This window comes from Sminthopsis crassicaudata, chromosome X (assembly GCF_048593235.1).
Source record: "Sminthopsis crassicaudata isolate SCR6 chromosome X, ASM4859323v1, whole genome shotgun sequence".
Classification (NCBI taxonomy): Eukaryota; Metazoa; Chordata; class Mammalia; order Dasyuromorphia; family Dasyuridae; genus Sminthopsis; species Sminthopsis crassicaudata.
Window position 1 is genome coordinate 60,330,775 of NC_133623.1, and position 17,756 is coordinate 60,348,530.

General features: G+C 32.8%; 1 protein-coding gene across 1 annotated transcript in view; it reads left to right on the forward strand.

Annotated features, from left to right (window-relative positions):
* Window positions 1-6: 6 nt before the first annotated feature.
* The window catches only part of CUL4B (cullin 4B), a 64,882-nt gene continuing 47,132 nt past the window's right edge, over window positions 7-17,756 (forward strand). The window contains exon 1 of the mRNA XM_074278241.1: window positions 7-195. Within this exon, the coding sequence (XP_074134342.1) occupies window positions 186-195 (10 nt within the window). The 5' untranslated portion in view covers window positions 7-185. The remainder of the gene's footprint in view (window positions 196-17,756) is intronic.

Below are 17,756 nucleotides of genomic sequence, written 5' to 3' on the forward strand. Positions count from 1 at the left end.
GATAGCAAGGTTTCTAATATCCTGGAAGGTGAAAAAAGATCCAAGTGTTTCACTGAGATTCTCAGCAGCCTGGAAGAGCCTATAGTCAGATGGCCATAGAGCATTCATTCTGGAGTTTCACCTCAACCTGAGCAGGCAAACTAAACATCCAAGATCATCCTCATCTGAAGAACAGTTCAACAAACATGGGCTCTGGTGAGAACAACCATTTCACCCCATTTTCTTTATCTTTGTAGTTCTGTATCTTATTACTGTTTGGGGGTTTTTTGGTGTTTTTTGGCCTACATTTATGTCTAACTTTAACTTTCTAGCTTTCCATCTTTAGCTTTCTGTCTGTCCATACTTTTCTCTCCCTTTTTGCCTAAGCTTTTATGGATTTTTGTGTTGTTTGGGGGGCCCTCTCCAGTCTTTTTCCTCTCTGCCTGCCTTAAACTTTCTGCCTTCTTCACCTCCTGCCCTCTCCCCACCATTTTCTCCTTTCTTTACCTAAATATATCTTTCTACCCATACAGATTCACATGTACTGATTGAGGTAAGAGGCAATTTATTGTAGTAGAAATGGTGTGCTTAACTGGGAATCAAAACTCTGTGAGGTTGAACAAGAAATTTCCCCTCAGAGGGCCTCCATTTTATGATGTATAAAATAGCAATTGTACTAACACTAACAACCTGTTTGTTGTGAGGCTGAAATAGCATCATAAATTGAAGTCTGGAGAAGGCTCAACTATCATTATTAGGTTGCTTAAAACAGGATTAATAAGGGCCCCCACTCTTGCCTGGTATGAAGTTTAATTAATATTTCTAAAACCCAGTTGCCACCACAAAAGGCTATTTAAGTGGACAGTCTACTAAATACCAGCCTTGGCTTAAGCTGCTGCTGACTCTAATTGGGTGGTGTCCAGAGTTAGGCATTTTGATTATTTTAACTGTAGTAAGTTTGTAAAAGTCAGGAGGACCAGAATTGTTAGCTGGCCTCAGTTAATTTGTAGAATTCCAGAATCTCAGGGTTGGAGGGAAACTCCTGTTAGCCTAACCTGTAAATATAGATAGATTTCCATAACACATAGATTTACAAAATAGGTTAATGTATGATCTTAGTCAAATCACTCAGTTTTTTCTTATCAGGAAAATTAGAAGGCTGGACAAGATAAACAATCACGAAGGCTTCTCCCAGGTTGGTCTCTCTCTCTCTCTCTCTTTTTTTTTTTTAAGAATTTTTAGAATTTTCAACATGGCTCCCAGTTCTAGCTTCCAGGGCCTAGCAGGGAAATTCTTATTTTCTCTTTCAGCCCTTTATATATCTGGAGAAAACTAGTGTAGCTTGCTCCCCACTCCTTCCCCCTAGCCTTCCCTTTTCCTGCCCAACCAAGCCTAGTTCTTTTGAGCAATTCACAAATAAAAAAACCGTGATTTACATTGATTTTTCTCCTATCCCATTTTAAAACATTGATGCATTATGGGGCTTTTTTTGTAGATAGTATTTTTTTTTTCCAATTATGTGTAAAGACAATTCTCAACATTCTTTTTTTTTTTAATAAGATTTCGAGTTCCAAATTTTTGACCCTACCTCTCCCTCTTGCTTCCCTTCTCCCTTCACAAACAACAAGCAATCTAATACAAGTGAACATTTCTATATTAGTTATGTTGTGAAAAAAAGAGAACAAAAGAGAAAATTGAATTATTTTTGATTATTGATTATTATTTTTTTAAAATCAGTTATTTCCAATATAATCCCCCTTCATCTTCTGAACCTTCCCTAATAACAAAGAACAACAATTAAGCAAAGCTCACTGCCAGAGTAAGGGAGTCTGGCAGCATATGCAATGTTGTGTACCCACAGGCCCCCCCACATCTCTACTAAGAGGAGGGATGTGTGCTTCCTTCCTTCCAAAACTAAAATCACTGAAGTTAATCCAAATTTAGTTATCTTATAATGTTGTTTTCATTTATATCACTGTAGTCATTATGTAGATTGTTATTTTGAGTTTCTCCCCCCCCCCATAGATTATTGAAATAAGGGATATTCGTAACTTTCTTTCTATCCTTTCATTCTTGTATTATATACCATTTAAGGTCTACAAAGCCCTTTATAGACAATCTTTTTTGAACCTTTTGGGTGGCTATGTGAGGTATTATCACCATGTTATAGACACAAGCAGGATCAGTGACTTGCCCATGGTTATCCAGGTAAGAGGATTCATTTCAAACCCAGGGTTCTTTCCACCTTATCACAGGAACTTACAATATCCCCTCTGATTTTAAGCTTCTAGGAAAAGGATAATATGCAGCATAATCATGAAAAGGAGCCTTTCTTTCAAGCAATTTACAGAGACCTGAAATCAAGCAAGTGTCCAAAATAAAAGAACATTCCAATCCATACACAGATAAGTTTGTCTGCATGGAACTCCATGAGAACAAGTTCAAATGTTAACAATAGCCAGCTGTCTTGGAAATGGATAGATGTTCTTCCCATACAAGGGAAGCACATTTGGTTCTGTTTCCTTTCCATTTCTTTTTGTTGTTGTTGTTGTTCCTTCTTCCTTCCTCTCTTCCTTTTTTTCTTTCTTGTCTCTATTTTTTTCCATTCTTTCCTTCTTCCTTCCTTTGTTTCTCATTCCTTCTCTATTCTTTCTTCCTTTATTTTTCTTTTTTCTCTTTCCTTTACTTCTTTCTGTCTTTTCTTTTACTCTTTTCTTCTTTCTTTGTTCCTTAATTTTTCTCTTCTTTCTCTTTTTTCTTCCTTCACTTCTTATTCTTTCTTTCATTCTTTTTGCTTCCTTCACTTCTTTTTTCTCTTTCTCTCATTCTTTTTTCTTCCCTCCTTTCTACTTTATTTCTTCTTTCACACTTTCTTTCCTACTTTCTTCTTTCTTTCATTCTTCCTTTATTTTCTTTCTTTTTTTAATTTTATTTTTCTTTTTCTTCCTTTTTCTTTGTTACTCACATTCTTTTCTTCCTTTCTTTTTCTTTTCTCTTCTTTCCTTTCCTCTTTCTTTTTTCTCTCCCCTCCTTTCTTTTTTCTCTTCTAGTTTCCTTCTTTGCTTCCTGCTTTCCTTCTTCCTTTGTCTTTCCTTTCTCCCTTTCTTCTTTCTTTCTTTTTGTTACATTCTTATTTTTCTTTCTTTTTCTCTTTTTTCTTCTTTCCTTTCTTTTTCTTTCTTTTTTCATTTCTTTCATTATCTATTTCTCTTTTTCTTCCTTCCTTTTATTTTCCTTCTTTCTTTCTTTCTTTCTTTCTTTCTTTCTTTCTTTCTTTCTTTCTTTCTTTCTTTCTTTCTTTCTTTCTTTCTTTCTTTCTTTCTTTCTTTCTTTCTTTCTTTCTTTCTTTCTTTCTTTCTTCCTTCCTTTCTTTCTTTTTCCTTTTTTTCCCTTCCTTTTTCTTTTACTTTCTTATTTTCTTCCTTTCTTTTTCTTTCTGTTTTTTTCTTTCTCTTCTCTTCTTTCATCTTCTTTTCTTTTGTTTTCTCAATCTCTTTTTCTTTTACTTTTTTATTCAGAGAAAAAGTAAAGAAGGAAGAAAGAAAGAAAAAAGAGAAAGAAAGAAAGGAGGGAAGAAAAGCAAAATTTACTTCCTCTTTTCTTCCTTCCTTCCTTTTTTATTTCTTTTTCTTTTTTCTTCTTTCCTTTTTCCTTTCTTGCTTCCTCTATTTTCTTCCTTTTTCTTTTTTCCCTTCTTTTTCTTTTTTCTTTCTTACTTTATTTTTCTTTTTTCTTCCTTCATTTCTACTACCTTCTATTTTTCCCCTTTTTCCCTTCTTTCTTTGTGTTTCTCTCTTCCTGTCTTTGTCTTTCCTTCTTCCTTCTTATTTCTTTTTTCTTCCTTTCTTTTTCATTTTCTTTCTCTCTCTTTCTTCCTTTCTTTACATCTTTCTTTCTTTACTTTTCCTGTTTTCTTCCTTTTTTCCTTCCTTTTTCTTTGTTTCTTTCATTCTTTCTTGCTTTCTTATTTTTTCTTTCTTCTTTGCTTTCTCTCTTTCTTATATTCTCTTCCTTCCTTTCTTCTTTTCTTTTCTCTTTACCTTCTTTTCTGCCTTCCCTTTTAGCTTCCTTCCTTCTTTTTTCTGTTTAATTTCTTTCTATCTTTTCCTTCTTTCTTCCTTTTTACTCTTTCTATCCCTTCTTTCCTTTCCTTCTTTCTTATATTTTTCTTCCTTTCTTCCTTCTTTTTTTCTGCCTGTTTACCTTTCTGTCTTTCATATCTTTTTCTTTCTTACCTTCTCTTTTCTTTCTTTCTTCCTTTTTACTTCTTTTTTCTTCCTTTTTTCTTTCTTATTCTTCCTTCCTCTTCCTCTTTCTTTCTTTCTTTCTTTCTTTCTTTCTTTCTTTCTTTCTTTCTTTCTTTCTTTCTTTTCTTTCTTTCTTGACTTTTCCTATTTTCTTCCTTTTTTCTTCATTCCTTTTTCTTCTTCCTTTTTTCTTTTTTTCTGTCTCTTCCTTCGTTTCCTTCTTTTTTTTCTTCCTCTTTCTCTTCCTTTGTTCCTTTTCCCTTCCTTTCGCCTTTTGTCTCTATTTCTTCCTTCTTTCATTCCCTTCTTTCTTTTTTCCTTTCTTTCATTTATTCTTTTCTTTCTTTCCTTTTCTTCTTTCCTATTTTACTTTTCTTTCTCTTTCTTGTCTTTCTCTTTCTCTTGTTTTTCTTTCTCTTCCTTCTTTCCTTTTCTGTTTACTTTTCTTTTTCTTTTCATTCTTCCTTTTTGCTTTCTTTCTATCCCTTCTTTCCTTCCTTCTTATATTGTCTTTTCCTTCCTTTCTACCCTCTTTTTTCCACTTGTTTCCCTTTTTGTCTTTCATCTCTTTTTCTTTCTTACCTTCTCTTTTCTTTCTTTCTTCCTTTTTACTTCTTTTTTCTTCCTTTCTTTTTCGCTTTCTTATTCTTCCTTCCTTTCTTCACTTTTCCTATTTTCTTCCTTTTCCCCTTCATTCCTTTCTTTCTTTCTTTCTTCTTCCTTTTTCTCTGTCTCTCTCTTCCTTCCTTTCCTTCTCTTTTTTCTTTCTCTTTCTCTTCCTTCATTCCTTTTTTCCTTCCTTTCTCCTTCTGCCTTTATTTGTTCCTTCTTTCATTCCCTTCTTTCATTTATTCTTTCTTTCCTTTTCTTCTTTCCTATTTTACTTTTCTTTCTCTCTTTTCTTTGTCTTTCCTTTCCTTCTTTCTTATATTTTCTCTTCCTTCTTTTTTCTGTTTACTTTTCTTTCTTTCTTTATCTTCTTTCTTCCTTTTTGCTCTTTCTTTATCCCTTCTTTCTTATATTTTCTCTTCCTTCCTTTCTTCTTTTTTTCCTCTTGTTTCCCTTTCTCGCTTTCATCTCTTTTTCTTTCTTACTTTCTCTTTTCTTTCTTTCTTCCTTTTTACTTCTTTTCTGTTCCTTTCTTTTTAGCTTTCTTATTCTTCCTTCCTTTCTTCCTTTCTTGACTTTTCCTATCTTCTTCCTTTTTTCCTTCATTACTTTTTCTTCTTTCTTCCTTCATTCCTTCTTCCTTTCTACTTCTGTCTTTATTTCTTCCTGCGTTTCTTCCTTCTTTCATTCCCTTCTTTTTTCCTTTCTCTCTTTGGTTTATTCTTCTTTCTTTCCTTTTCTTCTATGCTATTTTACTTTTCTTTCTCTCTTTTCTTTCTCTTCCTTCCTGCCTTTTTCTGTTTACTTTTCATTGTTTCTCTCTTCTTTCTTCCTTTTTGATCTTTCTATCCCTTCTTTCCTTTCCTTCATTCTTATATTTTCTCTTCCTTCCTTTCTTCCTTCTTTTTTTCCTCTTGTTTCCCTTTCTCTTTCATCTCTTTTTCTTTCTTACCTTCTCTTTTCTTTCTTTCTTCCTTTTTTACTTCTTTTCTGTTCCTTTCTTTTTAGCTTTCTTATTCTTCCTTCCTTTCTTTATTTCTTAGCTTTTCCTATTTCCTTCCTTTCTTCTTTTGTCTTTATTTCTTCCTTTCTCTCTTCCTTCTTTCATTCCCTTTTTTTCTTTATTCCTATCTCTCTTTCATTTATTCTTTTCTTTCTTTCCTTTTCCTATTATACTTTTCTTTCTCGCTTTTTTCTTTCTCTTCCTTCATTCCTTCCTTCCTTTTTCTGTTTACTTTTCTTTCTTTTTATCTCTTCTTTCTTCCTTTTTGCTCTTTCTTTCTATCCCTTCTTTTCTTTCTTCCCTTCTTTTCTTTCTTTCTTTCTTTCTTTCTTTCTTTCTTTCTTTCTTTCTTTCTTTCTTTCTTTCTTTCTTTCTTTCTTTCTTTCTTTCTTTCTTTCTTTCTTTCTTTCTTTCTTTCTTTCTTTCTTTCTTTCTTTCTTTCTTTCTTTCCTCTTGATTCCCGTTCTCTCTTTCATCTCTTTTTCTTACCTTCTCTTTTCTTTCTTTGTTCCTTTTTACTTCTTTTCTTCCTTTTTTTTGCTTTCTTATTGTTCCTTCCTTTCTTTGTTCCTTCTTTTCTTTCTTTCTTTCTTGACTTTTCCTATTTTCTTCCTTTTTTTCCTTCATTCCTTTTTCTTCTTTCTTTATTCTACCTCCCTCTCTGTCTCTCTCTTCCTCCCTTTCCTTCTTTTTCTTTTCTCTTCCTCTTCTTTTGTTCCTTTTTCCTTCCTTTCTTATCTTTCTTTTTTCCTTTCTTTCTTCCTTCTTTCATTCCCTTTCTTTCTTTTTTCCTATCTCTCTTTCATATACTCTTTTCTTTCTTTCCTTTTCTTTCCTATTTTACTTTCTCTCTTTCCTTTCTCTTTCTCTTCTCTTTTTCTTTCTTCCTTCCTTCCTTTTTCTGTTTACTTTTCTTTCTTTCTCTTCTTTCTTCCTTTTTGCTCTTTCTTTCTATGCCTTCTTTCCTTTCCTTCTTTCTTATATGTTCTCTTCCTTCTTTTTTTTCCTCTTGTTTCCTTTTCTCTCTTTCATTTCTTTTTCTTTCTTACCTTTTCTTTCTTTCTTCCTTTTTCTTTTTTCTTCCATTCTTTTCCACTTTCTTATTGTTCCTTCCTTTCCTTCTTTCTTTTTTCTTTCTCTTTCTCTTCCTTCATTCCTTTTTCCTTAATTTCTCCTTCTGTCTTTATTTTTTCCTTTCTTTCTTCCTTCTTTCATTTCCTTTTCTCTTTTTTCCTTTCTCTCTTTTGTTTCTTCTTTTCTTTCCTTTTCTTCTTTCCTATTTTATTTTTCTTTCTCTTTCTTTTCTTTATTTTCTCTTCTTCCTCTTCCGTCCTTCCTTCCTTTTCTGTTTACTTTTCTTTCTTTCTTTCTTTCTCTTCTTTTTTCCTTTTTCTTTCTTTCTATCCCTTCTTTCCTTTCCTTCGTTCTTATATTTTCTCTTCCTTTCTTCCTTCTTTTTTTCTCTTTTGTCCCTTTCTCTCATCATTTTTTCTTTCTTACCTTCTCTTTTCTTTCTTCCTTTATACTTTTTTCTTCCTTTCTTTTTCGCTTTCTTATTCTTCCTTCCTTTTGTTCTTTCTTGACTTTTCCTATTTTCTTCCTTTTGTCCTTCATTCCTTTTCTTCTTTCTTTCTTCTTTCTTTTTCTCTGTCTCTCTCTTCCTTCCTTTCCTTCTTTTTTCTTTCTCTTTTTCTTCATTCCTTTTCCTTCCTTTCTCCTTCTGTCTTTATTTCTTCCTTTCTTTCTTCCTTCTTTCATTCCCTTCTTTCTTTTTTCCTATCTCTCTTTTGTTTATTCTTTTCCTTCTTTCCTTTTCTTCTTTGCCATTTTACTTTCCTTTCTCTTTCTCTTCTCTTTTTCTTTCTCTTCCTTGCTTCCTTGTTTCCCTCTTTCCTTTTTCTGTTTACTTTTCTTACTTTCTTTATCTTCTTTCTTCCATTTTGATCTTTCTTTCTTCCCCGTCTTTCTTTTCCTTTTTTCTTATATTCTCTCTTCTTTCCTTTCTTCCTTTTTTTTTTTGCTCTTGTTTCCCTTTTTGTCTTTCATCTCTTTTTCTTTCTTACCTTCTCTTTTCTTTCTTCTTTCCTTTTTATTTCTTTTTTCTTCCTTTCTTTTTCACTTTCTTATTCTTCCTTCCTTCCTTTCTTTCTTGGCTTTTCCTATTTTCTTCCTTTTTTTCGTCATTCTATTTTCTTATTTCTTTCTTTTTCTGTCTCTCCCTTCCTTTCCTTCTTTCTTTTTTCTTTCTTTCTCTTCCTTTGTTCCTTTTTCCTTCCTTTCTTTTTCTGTCTTTATTTCTTTTCTTTCTTCCTTCTTTCATTCCCTTCTTTCTTTTTTCCTTTTTCCCTTTTGTTTATTTTCTGTCTTTCCTTCTTACCTATTTTACTTGTCTTTCTCTTTCTCTTCTCTTTTTCTTTCTCTTCCTTCCTTCCTTTTTCTGTTTACTTTTCTTTCTCTTTCTCATCTTTCTTCCTTTTTGCTCTTTCTTTCTGTCCCTTCTTTCCTTTCATTCCTTCTTATATTTTCTCTTCCTTACTTTCTTCCTTCTTTTTTCCTCTTGTTTTCCTTTCTCTTTCATCTCTTTTTCTTTCTTACCTTCTCTTTTATTTCTTTCTTCCTTTTTTCTTCTTTTCTTTTTCACTTTCTAATTCTTCCTTTCCTTCTTTCTTTTTTCTTTCTCTTTGTCTTCATTCATTCCTTTTTCCTTCCTTTCTCCTTCTGTCTTCATTTCTTCTTCCTTCTTTCATTCCCTTTCTTTTTTCCTGTCTCTCTTTCATTTATTCTTTTTTCTTTCCTTTTATTCTTTCCTGTTATACTTTTCTTGCTCTCTTTTTCTTTCTCTTCTCTTTTTCTTTCTCTTCCTTTCTTCCTTACTTTTTGTTTACTTTTCTTTCTTTCTCTTCTTTCTTCCTTTTTGCTCTTTCTTTCTATAGCTTCTTTCCTTTCCTTCGTTCTTATATTTTCTCTTCCTTCTTTTTTCCCTTTCTCTCTTTCATCTCTTTTCTTTCTTTTTCCTTTTTACTTCTTTGTTCTTCCTTTTTTGCCTTCTTATTCTTCCTTCCTTTCTTTCTTTCCTGACTTTTCCTATTTTCTTCCTTTTTTCCTTCATTCCGTTTTATTCCTTTTTTTCTTCATTCTTTTTCTCTGTCTGTCTTCCTTCCTTTCCTTCTTTGTTTTTTCTTTCTCGTTTTCTTCCTTCACTCCTTTTCCTTCCTTTCTTTTCTGACTTTATTTCTTACTTTTTCATTCCCTTCTTTCTTATTTTCTATCTCTTTTTTGTTTATTCTTTACTTTCCCTTTCTTCTTTGCTATTTTACTTTCCTTTCTCTGTTTCTTGTATTTCTGTTTCTCTTCTGTTTTTCTCTCTTCCTTCCTTCCTTTTTCTGTTTCCTTTCCTTTCTTCTTTCTTCCTTTTTGACCGTTCTTTCTTCCCCTTCTTTCCTTTCTTTCTTTCTTATATTTTCTCTTCTTTCCTTTTGTCCTCTTGTTTCCCTTTCTCTCTTCTCTTTTTCTTTCTTACCTTCTCTATTCTTTCTTTCTTCCTTTTTTTCTTCCTTTCTTTTTAGCTTCCTTATTCTTCTTTCCTTTCTTTCTTCCTTGATTTTTCCTATTTTCTTCCTTTTTTGTTTCATTCCTTTTCCTTCTTTCTTTTTCTCTGTCTCTTCCTTCCTTTCGGTCTTTCTCTTTTCTTTTTTCTTCCTTCATTCCTTTTCCTTCCTTTCTCCTTCTATCTTTATTTTTTCATTTCTTTCTTCTTGCTTTCATTCCCTTCTTTCTTTTTCCTAGTTCTCTTTTGTTTATTCTTTTCTTTCTTTCCTTTTCTTCTTTGCTATTTTACTTTCCTTTCTCTCTTTCTTGTCTTTCCCGTTCTCTTCTCTTTTTCTTTCTCTTCTTTTCTTCTTCCCTTCCTTCCTTTTTCTGTTTACTTTTCTTTCTTTCTTTTTTCTCTTCTTTCTTCCTTTTTGTTCTTTCTTTCTATCCCTTCTTTCTTTCCTTCTTATATTTTCCCTTTCTTTCTTCTCTTTTTCTCTTACCTTCTCTTTTCTTTCTTTCTTCCTTTTTACTTCCTTTCTTTTTCACTTTCTTATTCTTCCTTCTTTCCTTTCTTTTTTGACTTTTCCTATTTTCTTCCTTTTTTCCTTAATTCCGTTTTCTTCTTTCTCTCTTCCTTCTTTCCTATTTTACTTTCCTTTCTCTCTTTCTTGTCTTTCCCGTTCTCTTCTCTTTTTCTTTCTCTTCTTTTCTTCTTCCCTTCCTTCCTTTTTCTGTTTACTTTTCTTTCTTTCTTTTTTCTCTTCTTTCTTCCTTTTTGTTCTTTCTATCCCTTCTTTCTTTCCTTCTTTCTTATATTTTCCCTTTCTTTCTTCTCTTTTTCTCTTACCTTCTCTTTTCTTTCTTTCTTCCTTTTTACTTCCTTTCTTTTTCACTTTCTTATTCTTCCTTCTTTCCTTTCTTTTTTGACTTTTCCTATTTTCTTCCTTTTTTCCTTAATTCCGTTTTCTTCTTTCTCTCTTCCTTCTTTCTTTTTCTCTGTCTCTCCCTTCCTTTCCGTCTTTCTCTTTTCTTTTTTTTCTTCCTTCATTCCTTTTCCTTCTTTTCTCCTTCTGTCTTTCTTCCTTCTTTCATTCTTTTTTTCTTTATTCCTATCTCTCTTTCATTTATTCTTTTCTTTCTTTCCTTTTCTTCTTTGCTATTTTACTTTCCTTTTTCTCTTTCTTGTCTTTCTCTTTCTCGTCTCTTTTTCTTTCTCTTCCTTCCTTCCCTCATTCATTCCTTCCTTCCTTTCTTTGTTTACTTTTCTTTTTTTCTTTCCCTTCTTTCCTTTCCTTCTTTCTTATATTTTCTCTTCCTTGCTTTCCTTCTTTCTTTTTTCTTTCTCTTTCTCTTCTTTCGTTCCTTTTCCTTCCTTTCTCCTCCTGACTTTATTTTTCTTTTCTTCATCCTTCTTGCATTCCCTTCTTTCTTTTTTCCTATCTCCCTTTTGTTTATTCATTTCTTTCTTTCCTTTTCTTCTTTGCTATTTTACTTAACTTTCTCTCTTGTCTTTCTTTCTCTTCTCTTTTTTTCTTCCTTTTGCTGTTTCCATTCCTTTCTTCCTTCCTTCCTTCCTTCCTTCCTTCCTTTCTTCCTTCCTTCCTTCCTTCCTTCCTTCCTTCCTTCCTTCCTTCCTTCCTTCCTTCCTTCCTTCCTTCCTTTTTGCTTACTTTTCTTTCTTTCTTTCTCTTCTTTCTTCCTTTATTATCTTTCTTTCTTCCCCTTCTTTCCTTTCCTTCTTTTTTATGTTTTCTCTTCCTTCCTTTCTTCCTTCTTTTTTCATCTTGTTTCCCTTTCACTCTTTCATCTCTTCTTCTTTCTTACCTTCTCTTTTCTTTCTTTCTTCCTTTTTACTTCTTTTTTCTTCCTTTCTTTTTCTCTTTCTTATTCTTCCTTCCTTTCGTTTTTTCTTGACTTTTCCTATTTTCTTCCTTTTGTCCTTCATTCCTTTTCTTCTTTCTTTCTTCCTTCTTTCTTTTTCTGTCTCTCTCTTCCTTCCTTTCCTTCTTTCTTTTTTCTTTCTCTTTTTCTTCCTTCATTCCTTTTCCTTCTTTTTCACTTCTGTCTTTATTTCTTCCTTTCTTTCTGCCTTCTTTCATTGCCTTCTTTCTTTTTTCCCATCTCTCTTTCATTTATTCATTTCTTTCTTTCCTTTTCTTCTTTGCTATTTTACTTTCCTTTCTCTCTTTCTTGTCTTTCTCTTTCTCTTCTCTTTTTCTTTCTCTTCCTTCCTTCCTTCCTTCCTTCCTTCCTTCCTTCCTTCCTTCCTTTCTTCCTCCCTCCCTTCCTTCCTTCCTTCCTTCCTTCCTTCCTTCCTTCCTTCCTTCCTTCCTTCCTTCCTTCCTTCCTTCCTTCCTTCCTTCCTTCCTTCCTTCCTTCCTTCCTTCCTTCCTTCCTTCCTCCCCCCTCCCTCCTTTCCTTTCTTTTTGTTTACTTTTCTTTTTTTCTTTCTTTTTGATCTTTCTTTCTTCCCCTTCTTTCCTTTCCTTCTTTGTTACATTTTCTCTTCCTTCCTTTCTTCCTTCTTTTTGTCCTCTTGTTTCCCTTTCTTTATTTCTTCTCTTTTTCTTTCTTAACTTCTCTTTTCTTCCTTTTTAGTTCATTTTCTTCCTTTCTTTTTCACTTTCTTATTCTTCCTTCCTTTCTTTCTTGACTTTTCCTGTTCCTTTTGTCCTTCATTCCTTTTTCTTCTTTCTTTTTTCCTTCTTTCTTTTTCTCTGTCTTTCTCTTCCTTCCTTTCCTTCTTTCTTTTTTCTTTCTCTTTTTCTTCCTTCATTCCTTTTCCTTACTTTCTCCTTCTGTCTTTATTTCTTCATTTCTTTCTTCCTTCTTTCATTCCCTTCTTTCTTTTTTCCTATCTTTTGTTCATTCTTTTCTTTCTTTCCTTTTCTTCTTTGCTATTTTCATTTCCTTTCTCTCTTTTTTTTCTTTCTCTTCTCTTTTTCTTTCTCTTCCTTCCTTCCCTCTTTCCTTGCTTCCTTCCATCCCTCTCTCTCCCTCCCTTCCTTCCTTTTTCTATTTACTTTTCTTTCTTTCTTTCTTCTTTTTTGATCTTTCTTTCTTCCCCTTCTTTCCTTTCCTTCTTTCTTATATTTTCTCTTCCTTTCTTTTTTCTTTTTTTCTCTTGTTTTCCTTTCATTCTTTCGTCGCTTTTTCTTTCTTACTTTCTCTGTCTTTCTTCCTTTTTACTTTTTTCTTCCTTTTTTTCTTTCTTATTCTTCCTTTCTTTGTTTCTTTGTTTCTTTCTTTCTTGACTTTTCCTATTTTCTTCCTTTTTTCCTTCATTCCTTTTTTTCTTTCTTCTTTTTCTGTCTCTTCCTTCCTTTTCTTCCTTTTTTCTTTTTCTTTCTCTTCCTATGTTCCTTTTTCCTTCCTTTCTTCTTCGTCTTTATTTCATCCTTTCTTTCTTCCCTCTTTTATTCCATTCTTTCTTTTTTCTTTCTCTCTTTCATTTATTCTTTTCTTTTTTCCTTTTCTTCTTTCCTATTTTACTTTTCTTTCCCTCTTTTTCTTCTTTCTCTTTCTCTTCTCTTTTTCTTTCTCTTCCTTCCTTTTTCTGTTTACTTTTATTTCTTTCTCTTCTTTCTTCCTTTTTGCTCTTTCTTTCTATCCCTTCTTTCTTATATTTTATCTTCCTTCCTTTCTTCCTTCTTTTTTTCCTCTTGTTTCCCTTTCTCGCTTTCATCTCTTTTTCTTTGTTACCTTCTCTTTTCTTTCTTTTTTCCTTTTTACTTCTTTTTTCTTTCTTTCTTTTTCACTTTCATATTCTTCCCTTCCTTTCTTTCTTGACTTTTCCTATTTTCTTCTTTTTCCTTCATTCCTTTTCTTTTCTTTTTCTCTGTCTCTCTCTTTCTTCCTTTCCTTCTTTCTTTTTTCTCTTTCTCTTCCTTTGTTCCTTTTTCCTTCGTTTTTCCTTCTGTTTTTATTTCTTCCTTTCTTCATTCTTTCATTCCCTTTCTTCTTTTTCCTTTCTTTCATTTATTCTTTCCTTTCTTTCCTTTTCTTCTTTGCTATTTTACTTTTCTTTCCCTCTTTTTTTCTTTCTTACCTCTTTTTCTTTCTCTTCCTTCCTTTCTTTTTCTGTTTACTTTTCTTTCTTCCTTTTTGTTCTTTCTTTCTATCCCTTCTTTCTTTTCCTTTGTTCTTATATTTTCTCTTCCTTCTTTTCTTCCTTCTTTTTTCCCCTTGTTTCCCGTTCTCTCTTTCATCTCTTTTTCTTTCTTACCTCGTCTTTTCTTTCTTTTTCCTTTTTCCTTCTTTTTTCTTCCTTTCTTTTTTGCTTTCTTATTCTTCCTTCCTTTCTTTCTTCCTGGATTTCTTCCTTTTTTCCTTCATTCTGTTTTCTTCTTTCTTTGTTCTTTCTTTTTCTCTGTCTCTCTTCCTTTCCTTTCTTTCTCTTTCTCTTCCTTCATTCCTTTTTCCTTCCTTTCTTCTTCTGTCTTCATTTCTCCCTTCCTTTCTTCCTTCTTTCATTCCCTTCTTTTTTCTTACTCTCTTTTGTTTATTCTTCTTTCTTATTTTACTTTTCTTTCTCTCTTTCTTTTCTTTCTCTTTTTCTTTCTCTTCCTTCCTTTTTCTCTTTCCTTTCTTGTTTTCTCTGCTTTCTTCCTTCCCTTTCTCTTCCTTCGTTCCCTTTTCCTTCCTTTCTCCTTCTGTTTTTATTTCTTCCTTTCTTCCTTCTTTCATTCCCTTTTTTCTTTTTTTCCTTTCTTTCATTTATTCCTTTCTTTCCTTTTCTTCTTTGCTATTTTACTTTTCTTTCTCTCTTTTCTTTCTCATCTCTTTTTCTTTCTCTTCCTTCCTTCCTTTTTCCGTTTACTTTTCTTTATTTCTCTTCTTTCTTCCTTTTTGCTCTTTCTTTCTATCCCTTCTTTCTTATATTTTCTCTTCCTTCCTTTCTTCCTTCTTTTTGTCCTCTTGTTTCCCTTTCTCGCTTTCATCTCTTTTTCTTTCTTACCTTCTCTTTTCTTTCTTCCTTTTTACTTCTTTTTTCTTACTTTCTTTTTTGCTTTCTTATTCTTCCTTTTTTTCTTTCTTGACTTTTCCTATTTTCTTCCTTCATTCCTTTTTCTTCTTTCTTTCTTTTTCTCTCTCTCTCTCTCTCTTTCTTTCTTTCTCTTTCTTTATTCCTTTTCCGTTTCTTCCTCTGTCTTTATTCTTCCTTCCTTTTTTCCTTCTTTCATTCCCTTCTTTCTTTTTTCCTTTCTCTCTTTTTTTATTCTTCTTTCTTTTTTTTCTTATTTCCTATTTTACTTTTCTTTCTCTCTTTCTCTTCTTTTTCTTTTCTCTTTTTCTTTCTCTTCCTTTTTCTGTTTACTTTTCTTTCTTTCTCTTCTTTTTCTTTTCTCTTTTTCTTTCTCTTCCTTTTTCTGTTTACTTTCTTCTCTTCTTTCTTCCTTTTTACTCTTTCTATCCCTTCTTTCCTTTCCTTCTTTCTTATATTTTCTCTTCCGTTCTTCCTTCTTTTTTCCCCGTTTCCCTTTCTCTCTTTCATCTCTTTTTCTTTCTTACCTTCTCTTTTCTTTCTTCCTTTTTACTTCTTTTTTCTTCCTTTCTTTTTTGCTTTCTTATTCTCCCTTCCTTTCTTCCTTTCTTGATTTTTCCTATTTTCTTCCTTTTTTCCTTCATTCCTTTTTCTTCTTTCTTTCTTTTTTCTTTTTTTTCTGTTTCTGTCTTCCTTCCTTTTCCTCTTTCTTTTTTCTTTTTCCTTCCCTTCCTTCATTCCTTTTCCTTCCTTTCTTCTTCTGTCTTTATTTCTTCGTGCATTTCTTCCTTCTTTCGTTCCCTTCTTTCTTTTTTCCTTTCTCTCTTTCATTTATTCTTTTTTCTTTCCTTTTCTTCTTTCCTGTTTTACTTTTCTTTCTCTCTTTCTTTTCTTTCTCTTCCTTTTTCTGCTCACTTTTCTTTCTTTCTTTCCATCTCTTCTTTCTTCCTTTTTGCTCATTCTCTCTATCCCTTCTTTCCTTTTTTCTTTCTTATATTTTCTCTTCCTTCCTTTCTTCCTTCTTTTTTTCCTCTTATTTCCCTTTTTCTTGTTCATCTCTTTTTCTTTCTTACCTTCTCTTTTCTTTCTTTCTTCCTTTTTACTTCTTTTTCTTCCTTTCTTTTTCTTTCTTATTCTTCCTTCCTTCCTTTCTTTTTTGACTTCTCCTGTTTTCTTCCTTTTTTCCCTCATTCCTTTTTCTTCTTTCTTTCTTCCTTCTTTCTTTTTCTGTTTCTCCCTTCCTTTCCTTCTTTCTTTTTTCTTCCTTCATTCCTTTTCCTTCCTTTCTTCTTCTATCTTTATTTCTTCCTTTCTTTCTTCCTTCTTTCATTCCCTTCTTTCTTTTTTCCTATCTCTCTTTTGTTTATTCTTTTCCTTCTTTCCTTTTCTTCTTTGCTATTTTACTTTTCTTTCTCTTTCTCTTCTTTTTCTTTCCTTCCCTCCCTCCCTTCCTTCTTCCCTCCCTCCCTCCCTCCCTTCCTTCCTTCCTTCCTTCCTTCCTTCCTTCCTTCCTTCCTTCCTTCCTTCCTTCCTTCCTTCCTTTGCAATTACTTTCTTTGTCAGTTGCAAACTTATCTTGGATAATGATAACAGTTTCCTTCTTATGGAATCCTAGATACCTAGCTGGAAGGGAATTCAAAGGTCCTGAAGTCCAGTCCTCCCATTTCAATTTTGAAATGATTTATGTAGCTTTTATTTAACTTTACATTTTTTTCAATGAACAAGCATTTATTTTCTCTGCCTCCTACCTCCCCCAATTTGGGGGTTGGGGGCAGGGTAAGTAGAAAAGCTAGTACTTTTAAACAAATATGCATTTTCAAGCAGAGCAAATGCCCATATCATCTAAGCCACAAATATATTAGGTCTCAATCTGCACCCTGAGTACATCATGTCTGTTGGGAGGTAAGGGACCTGTTTCATCATCAGTCCTTGTCTGCAATCATGGTTGGTCATTGCATTAATCAGTTCTTAAGTCTTTCATGATTTATTATGTTTACAATATTGCTATTAATCTTTGCACATTGTTCTCTTGGTTCTGTTCTCTTTGCGCCAGTACATGCAAATCTTCCCAGGTTTTTCTGAAACCATTTTCTTTAATACCACAAATATATAAGTATATATATATATATATATACATATATATACATATATATATGTGTGTGTGTGTGTATACATATATAAAAATCAGGTATTTAAATACATTTAAAATATTTACATTTATATAACCCCCCCCTCATTTTTTAGAGGAGAGAACTGATGCCTAGAGAATTTTAGGAGTTACTCATTTGGTCCTAGATCTAAAACTAGAAGGAATGTCAGAAGACATCTAGCCTAACCAATTCGTTTTCCAGATGAGGAAACTGAGGCCCAGGAAAGTAACATGATTTGTCCAAAGTCACATAGGTAGTCAACATCTGAGGTGAGATTGGAACGCAGGTTCTGCGCCATTAGCTCTGTACCCCCACTACCTTCCTTATTCTCCCTTATTGTGTGGCACTGAATACATGTGTAATATTAAAAAGAGCCACAACTTTTTCCAAGCATTACCGGTAATCCAAGATTACCAGGTCAGCCTCTTAGGCTTTTACAGAAAGCTCAAAGCAGCTCAATCCCCACACTGTTAGGTATTAGACAAGGTATAAGGCACAGTGCCCAACTTCAAGGAATTTCTTAGCCCATGTTGGAGCAGGAACCTCCACTTCTGAAACAATTCAGTCATTATAAACAAGTAGATGGTTTGTTCCATGAGTTAAGGAGTTGGATGAGAGTCTCTTGGGGAAGGCACATAGACTGTGCCAAAGGTTGAACTTTGTGATTGGTGAAAGTACCTAAATTGGCAAGATCACAGATTTATTGAATTTAGAATTTAGAATATAGAATATGGAATGGAAAAGGAACTAAATTTTGTGTTAAAAGACTTGGACTGTTTGACAATAAGCACCTTCTCCAGATCTTAATTACCTCCTCTGTAAAATGAGATACTAGATGTTTTTTAATGGGCCCTCCCAACTCTATAGCTTCTGATGCTATGAGTGGGACTGACTCATAGTTGGGACTGCAGATAAGAGAGTACACTGAAGCCTCCATTAGTCTAGGAAAACTCAATAGGAAAAAGAATTTGAAAGAGTGGAAAGCTTGGACAAAATTGTGAATAGTTTCCTTTCTTACTTCTTGTTAAACCATGCTTTTTGCTCTTGGTAAGCCCTAGTCCTGTTCTTTCAGCAATATCTTTTGGTATAATTCCTTTTTTAAAAATCTTTACATTTCATTTATTTAGTAGGATCTTATTTAATCCTAAATGGTTCTTTTTTTTTTTTTTTGTACTTTTTAAACAAATCTGGTACAGAATCTGTGTTTATGTTAAATCAAAGATGTTTTTACCATGTAATTGAAATACTCA